Here is a 22,337-nt window from a genome sequence, read left to right on the forward strand (position 1 = left end):
GATAAGATAAGGAAGCAGGGCACTGGAGAAAGAAGTTTGTTCACATCCACAGAGGCTAGAGAAGGCAGGCTTATTTGGACGAGAGGTGAAAGCCTGGTTTGGGTGGAATGTAGAGTGTAGGAAAAGGAATAATGAGAAATGACTCTTAAAATGAAGGTAGAGCCAGGTCCTTAAGTACTCAATGAAAAATTTTCTATTCTCTCTCTCTCTCACTGTCTCTCCTCTCTCTCTCTCTTTGTATATACATATATATACACAAATCCATGTATATACATATATATACATATATACATACATGAATATATACATATGTACGTAATATATAATGTATATAATCAGTGGCAATGGGGAGCTATTGGATATTCTGGAGAAGGACAGGGAACTTGTATACCTGAAGCAGGATATTTTGGAAACTTTGTGAAGGATGGTTGCATAAGGGAGACAATAGAGAGAAAATCATTAGGAGGCAACTTAACAGCCCAGACCCAGGGTGATGAAGGCCTGAACTCTCAGGGTGGCTGTGTGACTTAAAAAGACAGGATGGAGGCAAGAGCTGTTTTATAGGAAGAATTGATAAGACCAGGCAAACTTATTGGATGTGACTGATGAGGGAATGAGAGTCAAATGATTGATTTTGAGATTGGGTGATGGAGGGCCTCTAGATGCCACCAAAAGAACCAGGTAAGTAGGATGGAGGGACAGGTTTGGTGGGGACAGAACCAAGATGGATTCCAACTTTACCCCCTGATAAGTCACTAACCTCTTTAGCCTTTTATCTAGAGGAAAAGAGTTGAGGCAGGGGACAGCAATGAAGCAAAGACCAGCTGTAGCAGGGTGACATTCTCACCATAGCTATAGTGGCCATGAGAGGGGTGGCCCAATGGTGAGACAATAGGGATGAGGTGATAGTGGGTCTTCAGTTAGGACACAAAATCCCAATCATTTCTATGGGCAAACACTGTAGAAATGTGACTTAGGTACATGTATATATACATGACTTATGTAGTAGTGGCAGAGAAGTATGTGCAGCCACTAGGAGGAAAAAGCATCATGGGGAAGTTGATGACAGGGGTGGAGCTTGGGTATAGGGAAGGAGGGAAGTGGTTGTGGTACATGCCTGTAATCTCTGTTACTGAGTGAGGTTGAGGTAGATCTATCTCTTGAGCTCTGGAGTTCTGAGTCACAATGGGGCGAGAGCCAATGGGGTGTCACCAGCAAGGGTAGCAACACTAGAAGGAGCCATGAGGAGCAGTGGGCCACCAGGCAGCAGGAGGAGGTATGGACTAGCCCAAGTCAGAAATAGAATAACCAGTGACACTGGGAGATTAATGGAGCTTATCAGACTGTACCTCCAGCCTGAGAAAGATAAGGAGATTCACTCCCCAAAAGCAGAGAAAAAAAAAAGCAACAGGCACTGAAATGGATGTAAGGATGACTGGCCTCTAGTCTAGTTCTGCCAATGGCTCAGAGTTGGGGGGCATTTTAGAGTGACCTTAGACAAATCATGGCCCCTGTTTTCTAATCTGTTAACACAAAGAGAATAGGCCAGATGATCTCTAATACACCTTTCAGTTCTAATACACCTTGAAGTTCCTACAGTTCTCACATCATTCTAGGTTAGAGGTTCCAGGGTCACTTCACTCAGAGCTAATGTTTCCTGTCCTGAGCACCCTTCTAATTTTGACCTCTGGGCTCATTTTCCAGCTCTAAAAACCAGTGATTCCTTGGATCTAAATATCCTTCCATACTCATCTTTTCCCATTCTAGGCAAAGAAAAAATGTTGCCAGAGCACCTCCAGGATGACCAGCTCTATCAATACAAATGGTTTGTTTTAGAGTTCTATGAGATTTTTTTTTAAATATCAAACCAAGGAGCAGCTAGGTGATACAGTGAATATAGTGCTGAACCTGGAGTCAGGCAGTCTTGAGTTCAAAACTTATACATCTTTGGTGTGAGACTCTCTGTAAATCACTTAACCTCTACCCACTTAATTTTCTCTTCTGTAAAATGTGGATAATGCTAACACTAATGTCCCAGGGTAATCATGAGGATTAAATTTAAAAACTAATAAATGTGAAGTGTGTTACCAACTTTAGGGTGAAAGATTAATGTTACCTGTCAGTATTATGATTCACACAGCCCAGCAAGGGCTTTTCCCTTCAAAGAAGCACCAGGGAGACCAGATACTTATTCTTCCCATCATTGCTGAGAACAAACATGCCTGGTCTCCTTGTGAAATTGTCTTTAAGAGCCAGGTTAAAAATCATAAGGAAACCCATGGTTCCTAAACTTCCTCATGTGGGTAAACCTTAGAAAACCAAAATCAGAGTGTGGGAGAAAATGTCAGAGCATCCTCAGACACAGTTGGTGTGTTGGTCAGTTTTGCTGAACTCTTTAATTCTCTTTCTTTTTCAGTCTTAGGGTTTCAAGGTGATGGCTCTTTGGGTCGGGAAGTGAGGGGGGATAAATCCAGAAATAAAGGTGATTTGAAAACAAAATATTTCAATAAAATAAGACAAAACCTTAAACTAAAGTCTATTTTATTCTGAATTAGAAGTTACTGAAATCTCTTGGTCCTTCTCTCTATATTCTTCTTCAGATGATACGAAAGCCATGATCCAAGGAAATGACACCCGAGTGACAGAGTTCATTCTCCTGGGATTTGCAGTTCAAGAAGAAGTGCAGCACATCCTCTTCTTTGTGTTTCTGGTCATCTATGTGACATCTCTAGTGGGAAATGTTGGTATGATTCTGCTCATCAAGTGGGATGCCCGCCTTCATACTCCCATGTATTTTTTCCTCCAAAACTTGGCTTTTGTTGACCTCTGTTACACATCTGCTATCACTCCCAAGATGTTAGTAAACTTCCTTGTCTCAGATAAATCCATCCCATTCTTGGGATGTGTGATACAATTATATGTTTATGGCATATTTGCCACGATTGAATTATACCTTTTGGCTTCCATGGCTGTAGATCGTTATGTGGCCATCTGCAACCCACTCCATTATCCAATAGTCATGTCCCAGAGGGCCTGCATCCAGCTGGTCACTGGATCCTATGTTGTGGGTTCCCTGAATGCAACCACACACACAGGACTTCTCTTTTCACTGTCCTTCTGTAATTCCAACACCATCAATCACTTCTTTTGTGATGTGCCCCCGATCCTGGCCCTTTCCTGTTCTAATATTGATCTTAATGTCATGTTGTTAATCATCTTGGTGGGCTTTAACCTGGTAAGCACATTGCTGGTAGTGTTCTTCTCCTATGTTTACATCTTGGCTGCCATCTTGAGGATGCCCTCTGCTGCAGGGAGGCACAAAGCCTTCTCTACTTGTGCCTCCCACATGACTGCTGTCACCATTTTCTATGGAACCCTCTCTTACATGTATTTACAACCTTCTTCCAGTGTGTCACAAGAGAACGATAAAGTGGTCTCTGTGTTTTATGGTATCGTGATACCCATGCTCAACCCCCTGATCTACAGTCTGAGAAACAAGGAGGTAAAAGAGGCTATGAAAGTTCTAGTAAAAAGTTTTTCATGAGTCAGGCCTTGCATTCCAGTGGAATAGTTCAGAGAAGCATTCAAGCAACAAGCATCTCATTTCTTTTCTCTAATAGCTAGATTTTGGGTCAGTTCATAGAGCAGCCCATCTCATTGCTTCAATATGTCAACAAGAGATCAACGACAGGGAATATGAGAAAGTAAGTTTAGAAACATATCTCCTCTTTGTGTATATCTGGAAATACGCCTCAGCCTACTTGAACCCAGCGTGGATGTCTCCACTGCCCTTTGAGTTACCCATACCTCTTTTTCCTCAGAAATTTTGGTGTTCTAATATTTGTGATGACTCATACTCTGAAGAGAATGTTTGCATTAAGATAAGTCTTGGGGCAGCTAGGTGGCACAGTGGATAAAACTCTGGCCTTGGAGTCAGGAGGACCTGAGTTCAAATCTGACCTCAGACACTTAACACCTATTAACTGTGTGACCCTGGGCAGGTCACTTAACCCCGATTGCCTTACCAAAAAAAAAAAAAAAAAAGATAAGTCTTTGCAGTAAAGTGCAACTTGTGATCACTAAATGCAACATATTATTCCTCCCATTCAATTTTGAGCTCATTTCACTGTTTATGTACAGTGCTTTTACCAGTAATTTGTGTTAATGTGCTAATTAATGGACTTGTAATACAACTTTGTGTCATTGTCTGAGCTATAGATATTTATATCATCCATCTAGTTGTTCCTGTATAGATTGCTAAGGTGATCGCTTTTGACTAATCAATCTATTTCAATAAGTAGGTTTGATGTAGACAGCACACCATCATATGTAAAGAAGAGCATTCAGAAGACCTTACATTTTACAGGGAATCTTCTTTTCCATTTAGACAGCATGCAAGATATCCTCAAGGACAATGTTGAACACCATTGGAAATAATTTTTCTCTCTGTTTTATGTCTCACTTGATTTTAATAACTAAGTGATGATTGAAAGTTACCTTTGTGGTTGCATTATCTAAGAATCTTTCATGACTTTTTCCTTTTGATAGAAGACAAGTTGGTGGCACATACTTCCCCTTGACTATCTTAAAGATATAAATAACTATGCACATGGGTAATTCATTAATGATGCCCTTTTTATTTCTTTCTGTAGTAACAGTGTTTTCTGTCATTTATTACAATCATTCTATATCTTTCTCTCTTGGAGACATCTTGAAAACTGATCCCCGAGTACCTTAAAATTGGGTTTCTGGGGCAGCTAGGTGGTGCAGTGGATAGAGCACTGGCCCTGGAGTCAGGAGGACCTGAGTTCAAATCCGGCCTCAGACACATAACACTCATTAGCTGTGTCACTCTGGGCAAGTCATTTAACCCCAAATGCCTCACAAAAAAAAAAAAATTGGGTTTCCACCATCTTAGAATTCTTCAAGTCCAAGTGTTCTTCCCAACTTCAAACTCCTAGTGTCATTTCCTCTTGTAAAAATAGCATAATGCATACTAAGGTGTTAGTGTTCAAATGTCATAATCAAAGATGATCACTTTGAAATGTTGGCAGATCTACTCCACTTCCACCTTTGTTACGGAATTACAATCTGTCTTTCAACTCCTCTACTCTCCTCAACCAGCTTTCTGCATAATTACCTAAACTTAACTGCCAAATTCAATGTCTTTTTTCAGGTTTCATTATCTCTGACCTCCCCTCCCCCCCCCCCCCCCCCCCCCCCACTGTTGACCAGCCCTCTTGGAAATTCTCTTTTTTTTTGGTTTCATTGTCACTTCTCTTCCCAGATATTCCCACTGCGTATTAACCTGAGGTGTTTTTCTTAAGTTTTCTTTGAGATCTGATCATCCATTTCCTCTTCCCAAACTTTGAGTGTCCCAGATCTCCATCCTGACCACTTTTTTTCAAATGAGTTAACATACCCTGCCCCTCTCAACCCTATCTTCCTTCAGGACTCATATCAAATGACATATTCCTCCATGACACTTTCCTTGACCCTCTACAGCTGTTATTATTTATCTCTAACTTCTCCAAATACTTTGTATTTATTTGTATGTCTCTATATTATACCCTCCAGAAGGTTAGAAGCCCACTATAGCACAATGCTTTCATTGTTGACTTTGTGTCCCCTGTGCCTAACACAGTAGATTGCACATAGTAGGGGGTTGATAAATATATGTTGAATATGAAGCGCTGCTAACGACACAGAGGTCACATCCATTAATAGATTGAGGGATCTTGGAAACATCAGAAACTGACCCAGCTCAATTGGATGAAGTCTTCACCAAAGATCTAAAATGTCTGATTCAACCTTGGGTTTTGCCAGAAGTTTTAAATCATCTACCACAATTCCTCAAGTTTCCTTCAAAGTCAGTTCCTGGAAACTTGCTGAGAATATATTAGTTGCCATTGCGTAACTCAATCACAGGCAAATTTAGAAAGCAAGAAGTATTAGGCGAGTGAGCAATCGAGCATGTGCAGTAAGTTCTTCTGCCATTATCCAATAGTATTTATGTATCCATAAGGGAAATGTTGGTCTCTATCCCTAGGAGAAAGGAAAAGAGGTTGGTGCAATTCACCTATATTCTCTAGTTTATTAAGAATTAACTTTTCCTAAACCTGGAAAGACTTACATGAACTGAAGCTGAGTGAAGTGAGCAGAACCAGTTAAGCATTATACACAGTAACAGCCACTTTGTGCAACGACTAACTTTGATAGACTTGGCTCTTCTCAGCAATGCAAGGATCTAAGACAACTCCAAAAGACTCATGATGGAAAATGCTATCCACGCGTACAGAAAGAATTATGGGGTCTGAATGCAGATTGAGGCATATTATTTTTTCTTTTTTTTTTCTTTCTTGTGGTTTTCCCCTTTGGTTCTAATTCTTCTTTACAACACGACTAATGTGGAAATCCATTTCATGTGATTGTACATATATGGCCTCTATCAGATTGCATGCCATCTTGGGGAGGGAGGACAGGAAGGAGAGGGAAAAAATTAAAACAGACAATCTTATAAAAGTGAGTGTTGAAAACTAAAAATAAATAACTAAAAATAAAAAACCCTAAAATAAATAAATATTTAAAAAAATAAACACCTTTATTGGTAAGCTGGTTAACATAAAAATAACAATTTTGCAATATTAAAAAAAAGAATTAAGTTTTTCTTAAAAGAATGTAGAAATAGGCACAATGTGCTACAGTGGAGAAAGTGTTACATTTCTTCAAACAGAGCATATGGGTTGACATCCGGGCCCTGCTACTTATGACCTGTGGGACTTTAGACAACTCTGGGCCTCAGTTTTTTCATCTGTAAAATGAGGGAATTGAAGTAAATGCCATCTAAGTTTCCTTTCAGCTCTAAAACTTTGATTCTGTGACTCCGTACGCTTCAAGGAAGAAACAAAAAGAACATAAAAAAAGTGAAACAGAATCCCTACTCATATAATAATTTTTGAGGGCTGAGAGGCAAGAGAAGGGCTTCTTTTTACTTAGGGGCATTTAATAAGTATTAAGCCCTTTCACATATAAGGGAGGTTTATGCCGCTTACTCAGTACTTATGTAACATGCCCTGCCCCCAACACTGGGAGCCTTCACTATTTCCAAGGTCCACCACATTCTTTGTTAACCAAATCAACAGTTTAAGCACCCATGCAGTGTGTTTTATTATACAGCAAACTACTTTGACTCACAAAGTCATCCTTAAATGACATTTAATCAAAACAGGCTGCAAAGAAAAATGAAGGAAAAAAAAAAGAAAAATGAAGGATACTGAAATAGCTACATACACGTTCAAGTGCGTGAAATGGAACTGGAAACACACTGGATTGTATCAGGAAACACAATTCACTCACAATAAGGTTTTAACACAGGATCTAGGAGCTATGTTGAGGTTACTATTCCTTTCCTTTTGGCAAGGCAGTTTTATTATCTTCTGTTGGGAGGCAGGAATTTCATAGAAGTGTCCTTAGGGCTCCCCATATTAACATGCATTATTCATAGACATTCAAACCTTTTTTATCTGGGGGCTAGGGTTCAAATCGTTATTGGGTTGGAAATTGCTTTGAAAGGTAGGATAATATAATGGATAAGCTGGAGTCAGGAAGACCTGGCTTTGAATCCTGCCTATAATATTTACAAGGTGGACAAATCACTTCATTTCTCTGTGACTGTCTCACAGCTCTACTTCTGACTCTCTAGACTGTAACCATGTCTCAGCTTCCTTCCTTGCCTCAACCCATGGTCTTCTCAACCGGCATGATCCCTCCACACCAAGGTCCTTTCTCTCAGTTAGCTCTTCCTAGAAAGTCCATTTTGAGGACCCAGGTCAGCCATCCTTTATTCCTTTCCTATCTGACTCTTCAGACTTTCCCACAATATTTAGGTACCCCGCCTTAGCCCTGACTTTACAACCCTCTTTTATGTGTCATCTTAGAATGTAAGCTTTTGAGAGCAACGGTTATCTTTTTTTAACTTGTATTTGTATCCCTGGTGGTTAGCACAGTGCCTGGTAAGTGCTTAGTTAGTATTTGTTGACTTGCCTTGCCTTAATTATCTTATGTGTAAAATGAGTGGTTTGGATTTAATGACCTTTAAAGTCCTTTCCAATTCTAAATCTAGGACATTATGAAGTCTCAGGAACTGCATCTTCTGTGTGTGTACAATGTCAGGACCAAGTTTCCAGAGGTTCCTCATAATCCACTCTTTCATAGCTTCAGTCCCAAACCATCCCTGTATCACATCTGTGGCATGTTCTAGCCAAGTCCCAAAGGCTTTCTCTTTAAATAGACTGTCTTCTGAAATGGATCATTAGTTTCCATATTGAATCCCATGCCAGTGAAGGAGAAGTGGCCTTTCCTGCTTCAGAGTATCACCTTCTCTGCTTAGGAACTTACTAGGGGTCCTGGAGGGATAAGTGACTTGTCCAATGGGATCACATAACCAGTGTATATCAGAGGCAGAACTTGAGTCCAGGTCTTTCTGACTCTGAGAACAACTCAATAGTCACTATGCTGCCAGGCTGGCTCTCCTAATTATTATACAGCTAAATCCCTTAGTAGTTAAGTTTGAAAACAACTATAAAGATGATGATAATGGGAATTCCACTCTAGGAGGCACAGCTCTAACTCTGAAGGAGAGCAGATAATGATCACTGTTTCTCCCTGAGGCCAGAGATACTCATGAGAAAGGATCCCAAATTTGCTGGCCTGACTAATGGATGTCTGCATTAGGGGCACTTCAGGGATGTCATCTGAGGATGCCAATCAGTCTGTTCCTAATATAAACAGGGAAATCCAAAATGATAACACTTCCTCTGAAATGAATCCCATCTCCCACTATTCTCAATGAACAGTGATTTACTATCTCAGGAGAATAAGTCTGAGAGGCCAGTGTGGGAAGAGACAGAGGAGATGGGGTACGATTGGGTTGAATTTCTTCCTCAGTAAAGTCACAATGAAAAAGGAAGAAGGAGATATTGCTAATGGGATGAGTAGGTAGGACTTCTTATATTCGGGAGTAATTGACTGAACTTCATAGAAACAAACAGGCCCAGGAGTCAAGCAATCTAAAGGGAATCCAAGATATTTTATAGAAAGTTTTTTGAAATTGTAAATGCTTTACTAATAAAATATAGTATATGTAGATGGCTTGGCAAAGTCGAACTGCTTGATAAATGCCAGTCACAACCATCATCAGGATTTGGAACTGGAAGGATCTTAAAAATCAGTTAGTACAACCTATACATTTCAGGACATTGAGGCACAGAGGGTTAGTTCAAGTCAAACAATATTTTTCCAATATGTACCAGGCAAGGTGGGGTATATGGGGTGATCAGGGAGGACTAACAGCTCTGGTGTGAGGGCTTGCTGAGCCTTTTTCAGGGCTGTTCGTCCACCTTTGGTGTTTATCTTTCACCCAACTCCCACCTGTGCCTCCAAGAAGCTGTAGCATATGCAGTGGCCATCCCCTCCCAGCCCTCAGTAAAACTGTCTTTGCAGATGGGCTAAACCAGATTGAGCATAATTGACAGGCCTCCAAGCCGTAGGTGAGTTGGAGGAGTGTCTCCCCTAAGCATGTGAAGTCTTCCCCAGTGGAAAGGGTGGATGAAAACAATTTGTTCTAGTGACCATGAAGGCAGCTGAAGTAGGCACCATGGAGCCCTTAGAGCTTGGTCAGACTTTCAAGATGTCAAGGTCATCCACTGGGTCATCCTACATCATCACCAGACATCCTGACTTTTGTCTTGCCACTGTTTTTCGATGACTCTGGAAGAGAGAGTGAGGTTGATTTGGTGCAACTCTGCCTCACTTAAATCCAATTCACACGCAAGTCAAGATATCATCCCATGATGTCACTGGTCCTCTAAGGAAACTAAGGATGAACAACAACCAGGCATGGTGTAAGAGATGCAAAGATGAAATATACATGCACACATACACACACATTCACAGTAGCAGTAGTCAAATACTACTTAATTCTGTCTGTATTATGCTAAAGAAGTTGGTAGTATTTATATGATCCATACAACATAGTATAGTTGATAGTAGTCATAAATATCACCTACAGAAGATAGGGAGTGATGAGGAAATAGATGAGAACCAGGCAAAGAGCTGTACACTTTGAGGAGGGCTAAGATCATCAGCAGCTAGAAAGAACAGGGAGGAATTTATGGAGGAGGTGGCACACCAAATGAATCTTGAAAGAAGATAGGGATTCTGAAAGATAACAAATAGATGAGGCACATTCCAGGCACCAGGGCCTGGTACATATGCATGGAGATGAAAGATGGAAGGTTGATTTGGGGAAAAGCTAGCGGTCCGGTCTCCCTAAAATGTGAACTGTGAGACAGGGAGTTCTGTGAAATAAGGCTGACGTGGTAGGATGGAACCAAAGTGTGGAGGGCCTCAAGCATGTCGGGCTAAGGAGTTTGTATACGAGAAGCTATAAGGTGCCACTGGATGATTTTGAGAGGAGGAGTAACAAGTCTGGACCTCTGCCTTAAGCAAATTATTTTATCAGTGGAATGAAAGAAGGATTGAAGAAGAGATCCATTAGAGGTGTTGTTGCTTAGTCAATTTCAGTCATGTCTGACTTCGTGGCCCCATTTGAGATTTTCTTGGTGAAGCTACTGGAGTGGTTTGTCATTTCCTTTACAGATGAAAAAAACTGAGGTAAATAGGGTTAAGTGACTTGCCCAGGGTCACACAACTCATAAGTGTCTGAGGCCAGATTTGAACTCAGGATGATGGGTCTTCCTGACTTCCAGCCCTGTGCTCTATCTACTGTATCACCTAACTACTACTGAATGTGGCAAAAACTAATTAAGAATTTATCACTGTATAAATGGTCAAAGGATATGAACTGGCAGTTTTCAGCTAAAGAAACTAAAGCTATCTATAGTCATATAAAAATGCTTAAATCACTACTGATTAGAGAAAGGCAAATTAAAACAATAACTATCAGATTGGCTAATATGACAGAAAAGGAAAATGATAAATATTGGAGAAAACATGGGAAATTTGGCACACTAATGCATTGTTGGTGGAGTTGTGATCCAATCATTCTGGAGAGCATTTGGAACTATGTTCAAAGGGCAACCAAACTGTGAATACACTTTGATCCAGCAATACCATTACTATATCCCAAAGAGATCATAAAAAAGGGAAAAAGACCCACATGTACAAAAATATTTATAGCAGCTCTTTTTGTGATGGCAAAGAATTGGAAATTAACTGGGGAATGGCTGGACAAGTTGTGATATATGAATGTAAATAAATACTATTGTGCTGTAAGAAATGATGAGCAGGTGGATTTCAGAAAAACCTGGAAAGACTTACATGAGCTGAGTAAAGTGAGCAGAACCAGGACAACATTGTACATAGTAACAACAGTAACAACAACTATGATTGACTTAGCTCTTTTCAGCAATACAATGATCCAAGATAATTCCTTGTGATGGAAAATACTATCTACATTCAGAGAAAGAACTATGGAGTCTGAATGCAGATCAAAGCAGACTATTTTCACTTTTTTTGACTTTTTTTTTACCCTTTTATTCTGTTTCTTCTTTCACAACATGACTAATGTGGAACTATGTTTAGCATGATTGTACTTGTATAACCTATATCAGATTGTTTGCCATCTTGGGGAAAGGAGAGGGAAGGGAGAAAAATTTGGAACTCAAAATCTTATAAAAAAATGAATATTAAAAGCTATCTTTACATGTAATTGGAAAATAAAATACAATTTAGAATAAACTTTTTTAAAAAAATAATTTAACACTATAGTCCAGGCTAGAGAACATGAGGGCCTGAAACAGGCCACTAGGTGGCTGTGTAAGTATAGAGAAGCAAATAGATGTAATTGACTTGTTACAACTGACAGGAATTATTGCATATGAATGAGAAGGAAGAATCAGTGAGGTTTCCATGATTTTGAACTGGGCTGATAAGGAGTATTGTATGACACTGGGAGAAAATGGAAAATTTATCATGAGCAACAGGTTTGATAGGTGGCAAAACCAAGACTGAAAGGACATTGGACAAGTCCCTAATCTCTTTGGGTAGAGGAAGAACTACTGAATCTTTCACCTGGGTTAATAAAAAGTTGGGGGTCATTGCAAAGGTCATTTTAGGGGTGGGGGTCAGTAGAACGGAGATCACTGGAGCTATGGATGCCCGCACTAAGAGAACAGACTAACAGGAGGTGAAATTGACAGGTAGTTTTGTAACATGTATTGGAAAGGTGTGTCCCACACCCCATAGGTGAATATCTCTCCAATGATTTATTTTTCTTTGTCGAGAGTGTTTCATAGTTGTTTCTAGAAATCTTCTCTGTGTATTGGTGGCTTAATGCCTAGATATGTGGGGTTTTTATGACACTGAATATCCCATTTCTCCTCTTCCCTTCACACTTTGCAGATACTTTAAGTGGAATTTCTCTTATTATTGTTTCTTCCTGGTTTTTGAGAGATAATAAAAATGGTGAATTTATTTTGTTTTTGACAACCTTGTTAAAGCAACTAATTATCTTGATTGGTTTTTCACTGTTTTTCTCAAGTTTCTTAAGATTAGCACCTTTTCATCCTCAACTTGGGATATTTTATCTCTCCCTTACCAATGTTTATACATGTAATTTTGTTCTTTTTAGTATTGCTAAAGATAGCACTTCTAGAAACTATGTCAAATAACAGTGGGGGGGCACCCCATATAATATTTAATGCTGAAGATGCTCATGAGGATGAGAATGAATACTTGATCGTGTTTTACAAAGTACATTCACATACACAATCTAACTAGGTCTTCAGAAGAACCACATTAGTTAGGTAGTAATATTATCCCTACTTTATAAAGAAACTGAGTCTCAGAGAGTTATTGCTTCATAGAATGTTAAATCTATTGAAGATCTTAGTGATCATTTAGTTCAAATTTCCCTCCATTATACAAAAATGAAAACTTAGGAATAAGACAGTCAGTGACTTGCCCAAAGTCAACAGCTAGTTAACAAGAGAGATTGATAGACAAAATCTGAGGAAAATGGTGGGCACATTTCCATGATACCAACTGAGTGGTGAGTAGAAAGCCTTTCTAATCACTTAAAAAATATAATACTCTATGTCAAGGGTTCTTAACCTATTTTGTGTTATGGACCCCTTTAGCAGGCTGGAGAAACCTATTGATCACCTCTAAGAATAATATATTTTTTTAAATTCATAGTGGAAGGAAATGCTATATTTCAGGCAGAGATTCTTGAAAATAAAGATGTAGTTTTTTTTACATGCACAATTATAGACCCTCTGAAATCTATCCATAAGCTGGTTTTATGAACCCAAGTTAAAAACCTCTGTTCGAGACAATCCAATACCCCTGGATTATTGTCTGACCATAGTGAGACATCCAGAAAGTCACAATGAAGTAGAATAAACCATTATATTTGGCCAATGTTTCTCCTACAGTAGGATGAAGGGGAGCACAGGCCCCTATAGCACTAGGCATTTAATAGAAACTTGTTTAATTGACTTAAACTGAACAGGTAAGCAGAGGCTAGAGTTCTGCCTTCTAATCTGCAGGGCCTCCAGTAAACCTCATAATGCTAACATTTGGGACTTTCCACCCCAATCTGCAGCAAGGCTAAGTAAGCAGATACCAAGGCTTCTTTTCATTTAGATTTCCCTGTGGGTGAAGAATAGCTTTCCTCTGGGTATACATTGACAATATTAATAAGCTGTTGGAGGATGTGTTTTGACCCTCCTCCAGTCATGTTAAACCCACTCACTGGCTTAAAAATGAGACATACACTGATTGAAATACTTTCTGCTTTGTTCATTAAAATCAGTTGCCTAAGGATGTTTGATTCTCCCCCTGGAGGGCAGCAGTGGGCTCTGGCCAACAATTCTGGGGCCGCTTGCTTGCTACCGTGTCGAGCAAAGACGTGTCTTGGCTGGATTGTAAACTAACCAGAGATGGGGCAAACTATCTCCAGAGGCAATCCCCGCCAATAAAAGCCACTGACTGGCATCCCACTAAAAGAGTTGATGGCACCAAGCTCAGCCCACCCCACTTCCACTCCTCTCAAGGCAAGAACAGTTGTGTTAGGAAGCAGCTAAAAGTTACAGTAGATAGAATGTTGCCTTAGAGTCGGGAAGACTGGAATTCAAATTCTGACTCAGTCGCTTTCTGGATTCCTCACTTTCTGTCCTCCCCGCCCCATATCCAAGCTGTTGCCAAGATCTGCCAGTTTCATCTTTACATTTCCCTACCATGCCCCCATTCTCTCCTCTGACTCTGCCACCACTTCACTACAATCCATCATTACCTCACACCTCGATTACTGTAATAGCCTGCTCCTGGCTCTCCCTGCCTCTCGTCTTTTTCCCTCCAATCCATTCTCTATTTAACCACTAAAGTGATTTTCCAAAATGCAAATATTATCATCTCACCCTTCTACTCAATGCACTTCAGTCGCTCCCTATTGCCTCCAGGAGCAAATACAAAATGTTCTGTTTGGCATTCAAAGCCCTGCCTCACCTAGCATTCTCCTACCTTTCCAGTCGTCTTCCACCTCACTCCCTGATATCTGCTCTTCAAGCCAGTGACACTAGTCTCCTGGCTGTTCCATGAACAAGCCTCACTATCTCTCAGCTCCACACATTTTTCCTTGGCTGTCTCCCATGCCTGGAATTCTCTCCCTCATCCACTCCAACTACTGACTTCCTTGGCTTCCTTTAAGACCTAACTAAAATACTACCTACTACAAGAAGCCTTCTCCAACCCCTCTTAATTCCAGTAACTTCACTCTGTGAATTATTTCCTATTTATCTTGCATACAGCTTGCTTTGTATATATTTGTTTGTGTGTTGTCTTCCTTGCTAGATTGGAAGCTCTTTGAGGGCAGGGACTGTTTTTGTCTCTTTTTGTTTCCCCTGTGCTAAGCACAGTGCCTGACACACAATAGGCACTTCATAAATGTTTAGTGAATTGAATCAAATTGGGAAAATTTTGACTATTATTTTGGTTTATGCTAATTATTATTAACTTATCCTTCTCATCTTTTTCAGTGAGTCTCAATAAAAATGGCCATGGGTCAAGTAGTTCTCCTACTTAGTTTTCTTTCTTTAATGTTCTGTTCCCTATTGCACAGCTGGATAAAATAGCTGCTTTTTGTAATTGAATAAAGGCATTTATCCTCTGTAGGCTCACTGAAAGTATTCTTGGCAACTCCAGTTACAGACACAACCAAAGGGATAGTATGTCCCCTTATGATTTTTATCTCCTTGGACTAGTCTTTATACTTTGAAAGCTTGGCGCATTTATTCTATGATGATGATTATGATGACAGTAATATCATAGAGGAATTTCCTGTGTGTTTTTGTGGCAAAAATGATTTATTGTTTTTTGAGATTGGATCTCCTTGTCTTGCTTAGTCTGGGAGTATATTGACCACTCACAGGCCCAATCTCACTACTGACCAGCTTGGGAGCTGGTTTGTCCCTCAGAAGGCAGCCTAGTTGCCCTCAGAGCCTGGGGGCTCTCCATATTGGTACTACGCTTAGTTCTACCTGAGCCAGTTGGCTCAGTCTGCTGCAGTTTGAAGCAATCCACCAGTTTCAGCCTCCCCAGTAGCAGGGATCAAATCTGTGCCACCATAACAAGCATAACAAACATCTATTAAACACTTACTATGTGCAAACCACTGTGCTAAACTGAGTGGCCAAAATGAAATAGTCCCTGCTTTGAAGGAGTTTACATTCTCCAGAAGGGCAAAGGGGTTGTAGAGTATAACATAAGAGCCATTGAAGCTTTTGGGCTTCAGCCTCTAGTAGGTTCACTCTTGATCTAGGAAGCCAGAAGGACAGGAACGAGACATAACGAGGGGTTATTTAATTACTTTATTCTTCTCAATGGGGTTGCTGATAATGGGAGTACCAACCCCTATAGAATCCCCTAATTACTCTTCTCCCAGGGGCAGGTGAGAATATACAGAGAGTAGGAGATCCAGCTCCTGCAACATTCCCTTAAGTCTTTGGGGCCGATCAAGACAGGCATAGTATTTCAGCATGTCCATTCCCCCCAAGTCTTAATGGGGGCAGGTCAAGGGATGCACAGCTTTCAGCTGGCACATTCCCCACTTACTGACCAGTGCTCGCTTGATTTATAGAGGAGCACACAAAGAAGGCAATTTGCCAGCAATAGCCTCACAAATTTACACCATCTTTTGCAATGTCATGATGACTTAGCATAGCACAGGCATAGTAGGTGTTTACAACTTAAGCACAAACATTGACATTATCTCATCATCATATTTCACTGCGCAGTTGCAGTAGAAATTGTTTATGATGTGAAATCCTGGAAAGTAGTAGATTGTTTTCTGGCCATGGATCCTGAGAACTATTATCTAAAAAAGAATGACAAAATCCACCCTACATACACAGACACAAATAAATACAAAGTATATACAGAGTAATTTCAGGAGGAGGCTTTCACTGAGAACAGGGGGGATTCAGAAAGGCAGCAGGTAGAGATGACATTTGTCTGCTTTGAAGAAAGCCCAGGATTTTATGAGGTAGAGAAGATGAGGGAGTATATTCCAGACCCAGGGGACCAAAGGCAGACGACTGTTTACCATGTGTGTAGAATAGCTCACAGGCCAGTGTGGCTGACATGGAGAACAATCAAAGGGTAGTAAAAGGAAATGAGCTTTTTTTCAAAAGGTTAAGAGTCAAATACTGCAAGGTTTTTAATGTCCAGCTGAGGATTCTGTGTTACATCCTTGAAGTAATAGGGAGCCACTGAAGGTTTTTGATTCTTTCCTATCTATTTTAGCAATAACATTTTGGCAGCTGCATGAGGAGAGCAGAGAGGCTGGAAGCCAGGCAAGGAATTAGGATGATACGGAAGCAGTCGAGGCAAGGAATGACGAGGGCCTGAAATAGAGTAGAAGCATGTGAGTGAGAGACGAGGGTGCGTGTGACAGATGTTGTGGAGGTGGAATTGATGAGACTTGGCAACTGACTGGCTACAGGAGTGAGAGGGAGAGAGGAGGCGAGGAGAGAGATGCCTGAGGGTCCGGCTCAGTTCAGCTCCACTTTCCATTCACTTTTTCCATTGTTCATAATGGAGAGATCCATAAATGGTGAACTGTGCTGTAAACATCTTGAGCAACAAACACAGACTTCAGAAAGAAGGGCTTTGCTCCAATCAAGCCCCAGCTTAAATTGTACTGGGCTGGGTATGGGAATATGTGAACTAGACAGACGCGGAAGTCCCTTTCAATTCCAAGATGCTACGACTCCAAGTAGGGGTAGCCCATGAGTAAACTATGTTCTGACTGATTACTCCATGAGGATGCTAGCTTGTTACGGCTGCTACAGGTGACTAAGGGTAGCATTGCATGATGTGTGCATGTACATATATATTTCTCTTTTTGGGAAAAAGAACAATAGAGCCATGACCCTTGCGGAGTCCTATGATTTGTTACCAGAGGCCTACCAGAGGGAATAGAGAAGGGTTCAGAATATCCAGTTAAGAGGGCACCGTTCCCTGACCTCGTAACACAGAGCCATCACTGCCCAGCCCCTTGAGGATCTCTGCTCCCAAGGCCTTAGGAAGCTTGCAAAGCATCTGGATGCATGAGAGCTACACAGGCCAGTGGAATAGGCCCAAAGCGAAAGCCACCAGGGTAGGCAGACTCATCAGAGCTGTACCGCTCTGCCACAAAGAGGGCTCACCTGCTTCTGTTAAGACAGTCCAGGTGTAGGAATAGCTAGTGGATAGAGCACCTACCCTGGAGTCAGGAGGACCTGAGTTCAAATCTGGACTCAGACATATAATATTACCTAGCTGTGTAACTCTGGGCATGTCACTTAACCCCAGCTGCCTCATCAAGAGAAAAAAAAAAGATAATCCAGGTGTAAAACCACCACACCAGGGTGAAATTGGGAACACCAGACCAGAGGACCTAGATGTTCTTGAGTTTACGCATTGGCTCCAAGTGACCCAATGGGAAAGAGGATGGGATCCCTGTCTATAGTCCTGACTACTGATTAGGACAAGTAGAATGCAAAAAACACCTGGCATTGGGTGCTTTTTAAAAAATTTATAACTTTCTATAAGATTCCAGCACCACAGATTAGCATCAGACCTTAGCATATGCTTAAACTTCTTGGAAGGGGGGGTGCCTACTTTCATTTTCTGAAGCTTTAAAATGTTAAAGGAGGAGGTAGACAGTCACAGGAGTTCCAACAGTAAAGTCAGTGAGCATGCGCGCGCACACACAAACACACACACACACACACACACTCCACATGTGCTCAGCAAAGGGGGCTTCTTCATGTTGGCAGAACCAGATTAGAATCATAAATATTACACAACTGTGTTGTGGGCACTGCTATGAAAGCAAGAGACCCTAGAAGACACTCTCATAGCTTTCATCAGTTGGTGATATTTTTGGACACAGATTTCTGGGCTGTCTTTTTGGAAGATTCTGGGAGAGAGAAGCTGGAAGTTTGGGTACAGACATTCTTGTTCGCACTGCAGAGGAGATAACTCAGGCAGGGTTATGCAAGGCAATCCTTATGCACTGACTCCTTGACTCTAAGAGCTTGAAATGTAGATGATGGGAATGAAAAGTGACACTTCCCAGTGACTAAGAACTGACGGGCATGTTGGTGAGAATGCAAAACGGTGTGGAACTTTGCCTTTCTCTTGACTTGCATGTCAAAGAGGGATTAGCTCAAAGCTGGTGTTTCTGAAGAGCTAGTGGGTGATGTGGGAGACACATGAGCTCCAGAGAAGCTGATTAGACCTTGACAGTCAGCAGAAGTTACCAGCTGCCTCCTTTCCAATGAACTGTTTTCCAACCCCCATTTCTCATTGGTTTTCATTGATACCATTATATTCTCCTTTATGTAAAAAGAAATTCGAGGACCACCAAATCTTTGTCTGGTACGATTAATGTTGATAGGATTAGATATTTGGAGAGATGTTTGTACCTCTGTAGAGGGGAGATACCCCAGCTTTAGCATGGCTGATGGAGAAGAAGCAAACCATAAGCCCAAAAGGGAAGAGGAGGCAGACTGATTCAATATTACAGGCAGCAGGGTGATAGAGGGGAGAGAATGCAGATAAAGCCTGAGTTCAAATTCAACCTCAGATGTGCTAGTTGTGTGACATTGGACAAGTCACTTAACTTCTGTCTGCCTCAGTTTTCTTAACTGTAAAATGAAGATGAGAATAGTGCTTATCTTTCGTGGTTGTTATAATGAACAAATGAGATAATATTTGTAAAAGCTCTTATCACAGTGCTTTCCATGTAATAGGCCCTATATAAATACTTTTTCTCTCCTTTCCAGTATGTAAGGCCCAAATGCAATGGTGGTGTAATGATCTCTGCTTCTATATTCTAGAGTCTGTCTCTATTTCTCTTTTTCTATCTATAAATAAAATGTATAAATGTATATTGTGTATATATTTAGATAGTTATATTTTATATATTATGTATGTCCTTATGTGTATAATATGTCAAACATAAAATACATATACATATATATGAATGCATACATATCCCTTGTGGTAAAAGTTAACCAAGCTCAGGAGAGTGTGATCCACGCTGCCTGTAGGACCTCTGCACACTAACTCTCAGGGGCTTCTGCTCCTTAAAGGAGAAGGCGCACCCCTAAATTCTACAGGTGGGGAGCCCACAATGAGTAAGTTGTACGTGCTGACCTCCCTTGTTTATTCGTTACAGATAGAGGGCTGGAAAGGACCTCAGAAACCACCTAGTTCAAACCCCTTCTTGCACAGACTCGGGAATGCGAAGGAATTTGCCCAAAGTCACAGAGACAGTAAGAGTCAGAAAGGAGGTTTGACCTCAAGTCGTCTAACTCCAGAGTCATTGGTCTTTTTACTGTGGCCCAAAAGGAAGAAATTCCAAACATTCAGACTAGCAAGAGGAAAAGGAAGGATTTTGTTTCAGGTACCCTGACTCCAGAATCTTCCATTTGGGGTCTACTGCTTGGGGGCCCTTCTATGAATCATATATATCAGAAATTTGAGTCTTGGCAGCTACTTGCCCTCCCCCAGCTACTTGTTGAGCCAAGAACAGCCACCATTTCTGTAAGTGCTTTAAAGTCTATAAAGCATTTTTCTACTAACAATCCTATGAAGTCAGTAAATAATATAAATATACCCTTTTTACATATAAGGAAACTGAGGCACAAAAAGGCTAACCTAGGGTCACACAATTAACTTCGGATCTAAGACTGAAACCCACATCTTCTGACCCTAAGTAGCACCTTTGCCACTGTACCACACACAGCTCCCATCCAGGTCTCATCAATGTCACCACCCATGTACCCTACTCTTTTACACTGGGTAACTGATGGAACTAGAAAAGTAGATTCTACATAAAATTGCTTTCTTAGTTTTATTTTACACTCCTCGTATAATTGCATCTAAACCCATCATCTAAATATTTGTCCTATTTGTTCCGATCAATCAGATTAACTGATCTTTTTGAAGAGGATCAATGTCTCCTGGGCTAAAAGCATCTCAAAACAGTTGTGTAGAAGATCCAAGACCTCCTGGCCATGTGACCTCTGATGTCCCCTCTACCTTTCTTTCTGTGGTTCTATGTTTCTTTTTCGGACCAATATTACTCTTTCTTGACATCTGATGAATCGTCATCACCGTGAAGTGACTCTTGGCTCTCCCAGGCTACATCTGCAGGGCATAAGTTCTGGCAAGTTCTGTGGAAAGTTGGAAAGGTGTGTACAATCCTGGTACAGCCGATGTGCCTGTGGTGTGAAGACTAGCTTAGCTACATTTCATAAAGACTCATCACCAATGCATTGACTACTAGATGATGGGTTGTCTTGGTCATAGCAATCCATGAAAATTCATGTAAAATATATCAAAAGGTTGGGGGATCTGTGTGGGTGGAGGGAGAAACCATATGGAAGAAATCCTGGTCCTTTTAAGTGCTGCAGGAAGTATTAACATCTCTTATTCAGTTTTCAGAACTCAGGTGGAGATCCCAAATAGCAAAGGCCCCCCAAGAAGGCAGTCAGGCTCTTAGCTGACCACAAGAACACCAATGGAGAAGGAAACTCAAGGAACACCAGAGGAGGAAGATGCCTGTGGTCCTCTGTGAGGTGGGCAGGAAGGATCTAAGGGAACACACAGAGAGATGAGGCAGAGGGTTCAAAGCAATCCACCTTTGAGCAGATGGAGCTCCTTTACTGGCATAGCTGGAGTCCCCTAAATGGAACAACCAGAGCAAATGTCTGATGTTATTATGACTAATTTATTAGAATTTTTAAATCCTTTTTAACTCTTTGTCAGAGCCAGAAGGAGAGGACTGATGGATGAGCAGATATGTTAACAACAATGTCCCATGAAAACCAGTGATAGAGTGCTATAAGTTAGTTTGTGCTAACCTGGGATTGCCTCCAAAACCTAAGTAATCCCTCAAGTTCAGACCTCCTCCTTCCATCATTCATCATGCTGATTTCTATTCCTATCCTATATAAATTAATGTTCCCTCCCCCCCTGCAACTTCTGTTCTTTCTCTAAAGAAATTAAGTATTGGTACTGTGATCTGCACAATGGGCTTGGGGCTATGAAGATAAGCTGCCCAATCAACAGTTAGCCTTCAGCAATTCTAGATATATTGAATGTTGTAGACATAAAAGACCTTAGAACATAGAATGTAGAAATCAGAGATGGGAGGGATCTCAGAACACAAACATCAGGGACTAGAGGAGACCTTAACAAAACAGAATGGTACAGATGGAAAGAAGCTGAGAGCACAAAACATAGAATATAAGAAGTAGGAGGGACCTTAGAACATAGAATGTCAGACCTGAGAGGAATTTTGGATCGGAATTTCTTCAAAGCTGGACTAAAACATCAACTTCTCTTGAATCCTTCTCTTAAAATAAATAAAACTTCTCTTGATACTTCAGTGAATAAAGCTTTTTCTAAAAGTTTTTTTTAAATTATATTTATTTTGAATATATCTGATCTATTTATATTTGCTGTCTGTTGTGTCTCTGGGTAGATTATAAGGTCCTTGAGGGCATGGACTGTTTCCCTTTTGTCTTTGTATTTTTAGCACCTAGCCACCCAGTGCCGGGCACATTCTAGGTGCTTAGTAAGTGCTCCATAATTGATGGATTGTCCACAGAATGTCAGAGATGGGTGGGACCTTAGACAATAGAATGGGGAAGCTCAAAGAGGCCTTAGAGGATCCAGTCCAAATATGCATTTGGGGAAACTGAGGCCTGTCAAAGAGAAGCAACTTGTCTAAGGTCACACAATTAGTTTCTAATAGAACT

The 22,337-nt window shown here is 40.8% G+C and overlaps 1 protein-coding gene across 1 annotated transcript; it reads left to right on the top strand.

Annotated features, from left to right (window-relative positions):
* The first annotated feature begins 2,614 nt into the window (after positions 1-2,614).
* On the top strand, positions 2,615-3,544 carry LOC114041457 (putative olfactory receptor 5AK3). Its single transcript, XM_027859917.1, has one exon. It carries the CDS (start codon positions 2,615-2,617, stop codon positions 3,542-3,544), a length of 930 nt encoding a protein of 309 aa, XP_027715718.1.
* Positions 3,545-22,337: the final 18,793 nt, after the last annotated feature.

Source organism: Vombatus ursinus, unplaced genomic scaffold (genome assembly GCF_900497805.2).
Source record: "Vombatus ursinus unplaced genomic scaffold, bare-nosed wombat genome assembly UNPS02014174.1, whole genome shotgun sequence".
Lineage (NCBI taxonomy): Eukaryota > Metazoa > Chordata > Mammalia > Diprotodontia > Vombatidae > Vombatus > Vombatus ursinus.

Bases quoted from the DNA above. Each gene is read 5' to 3' on its own strand.
- LOC114041457 (XM_027859917.1), top strand. From the start codon at position 2,615: ATGATCCAAGGAAATGACACCCGAGTGACAGAGTTCATTCTCCTGGGA.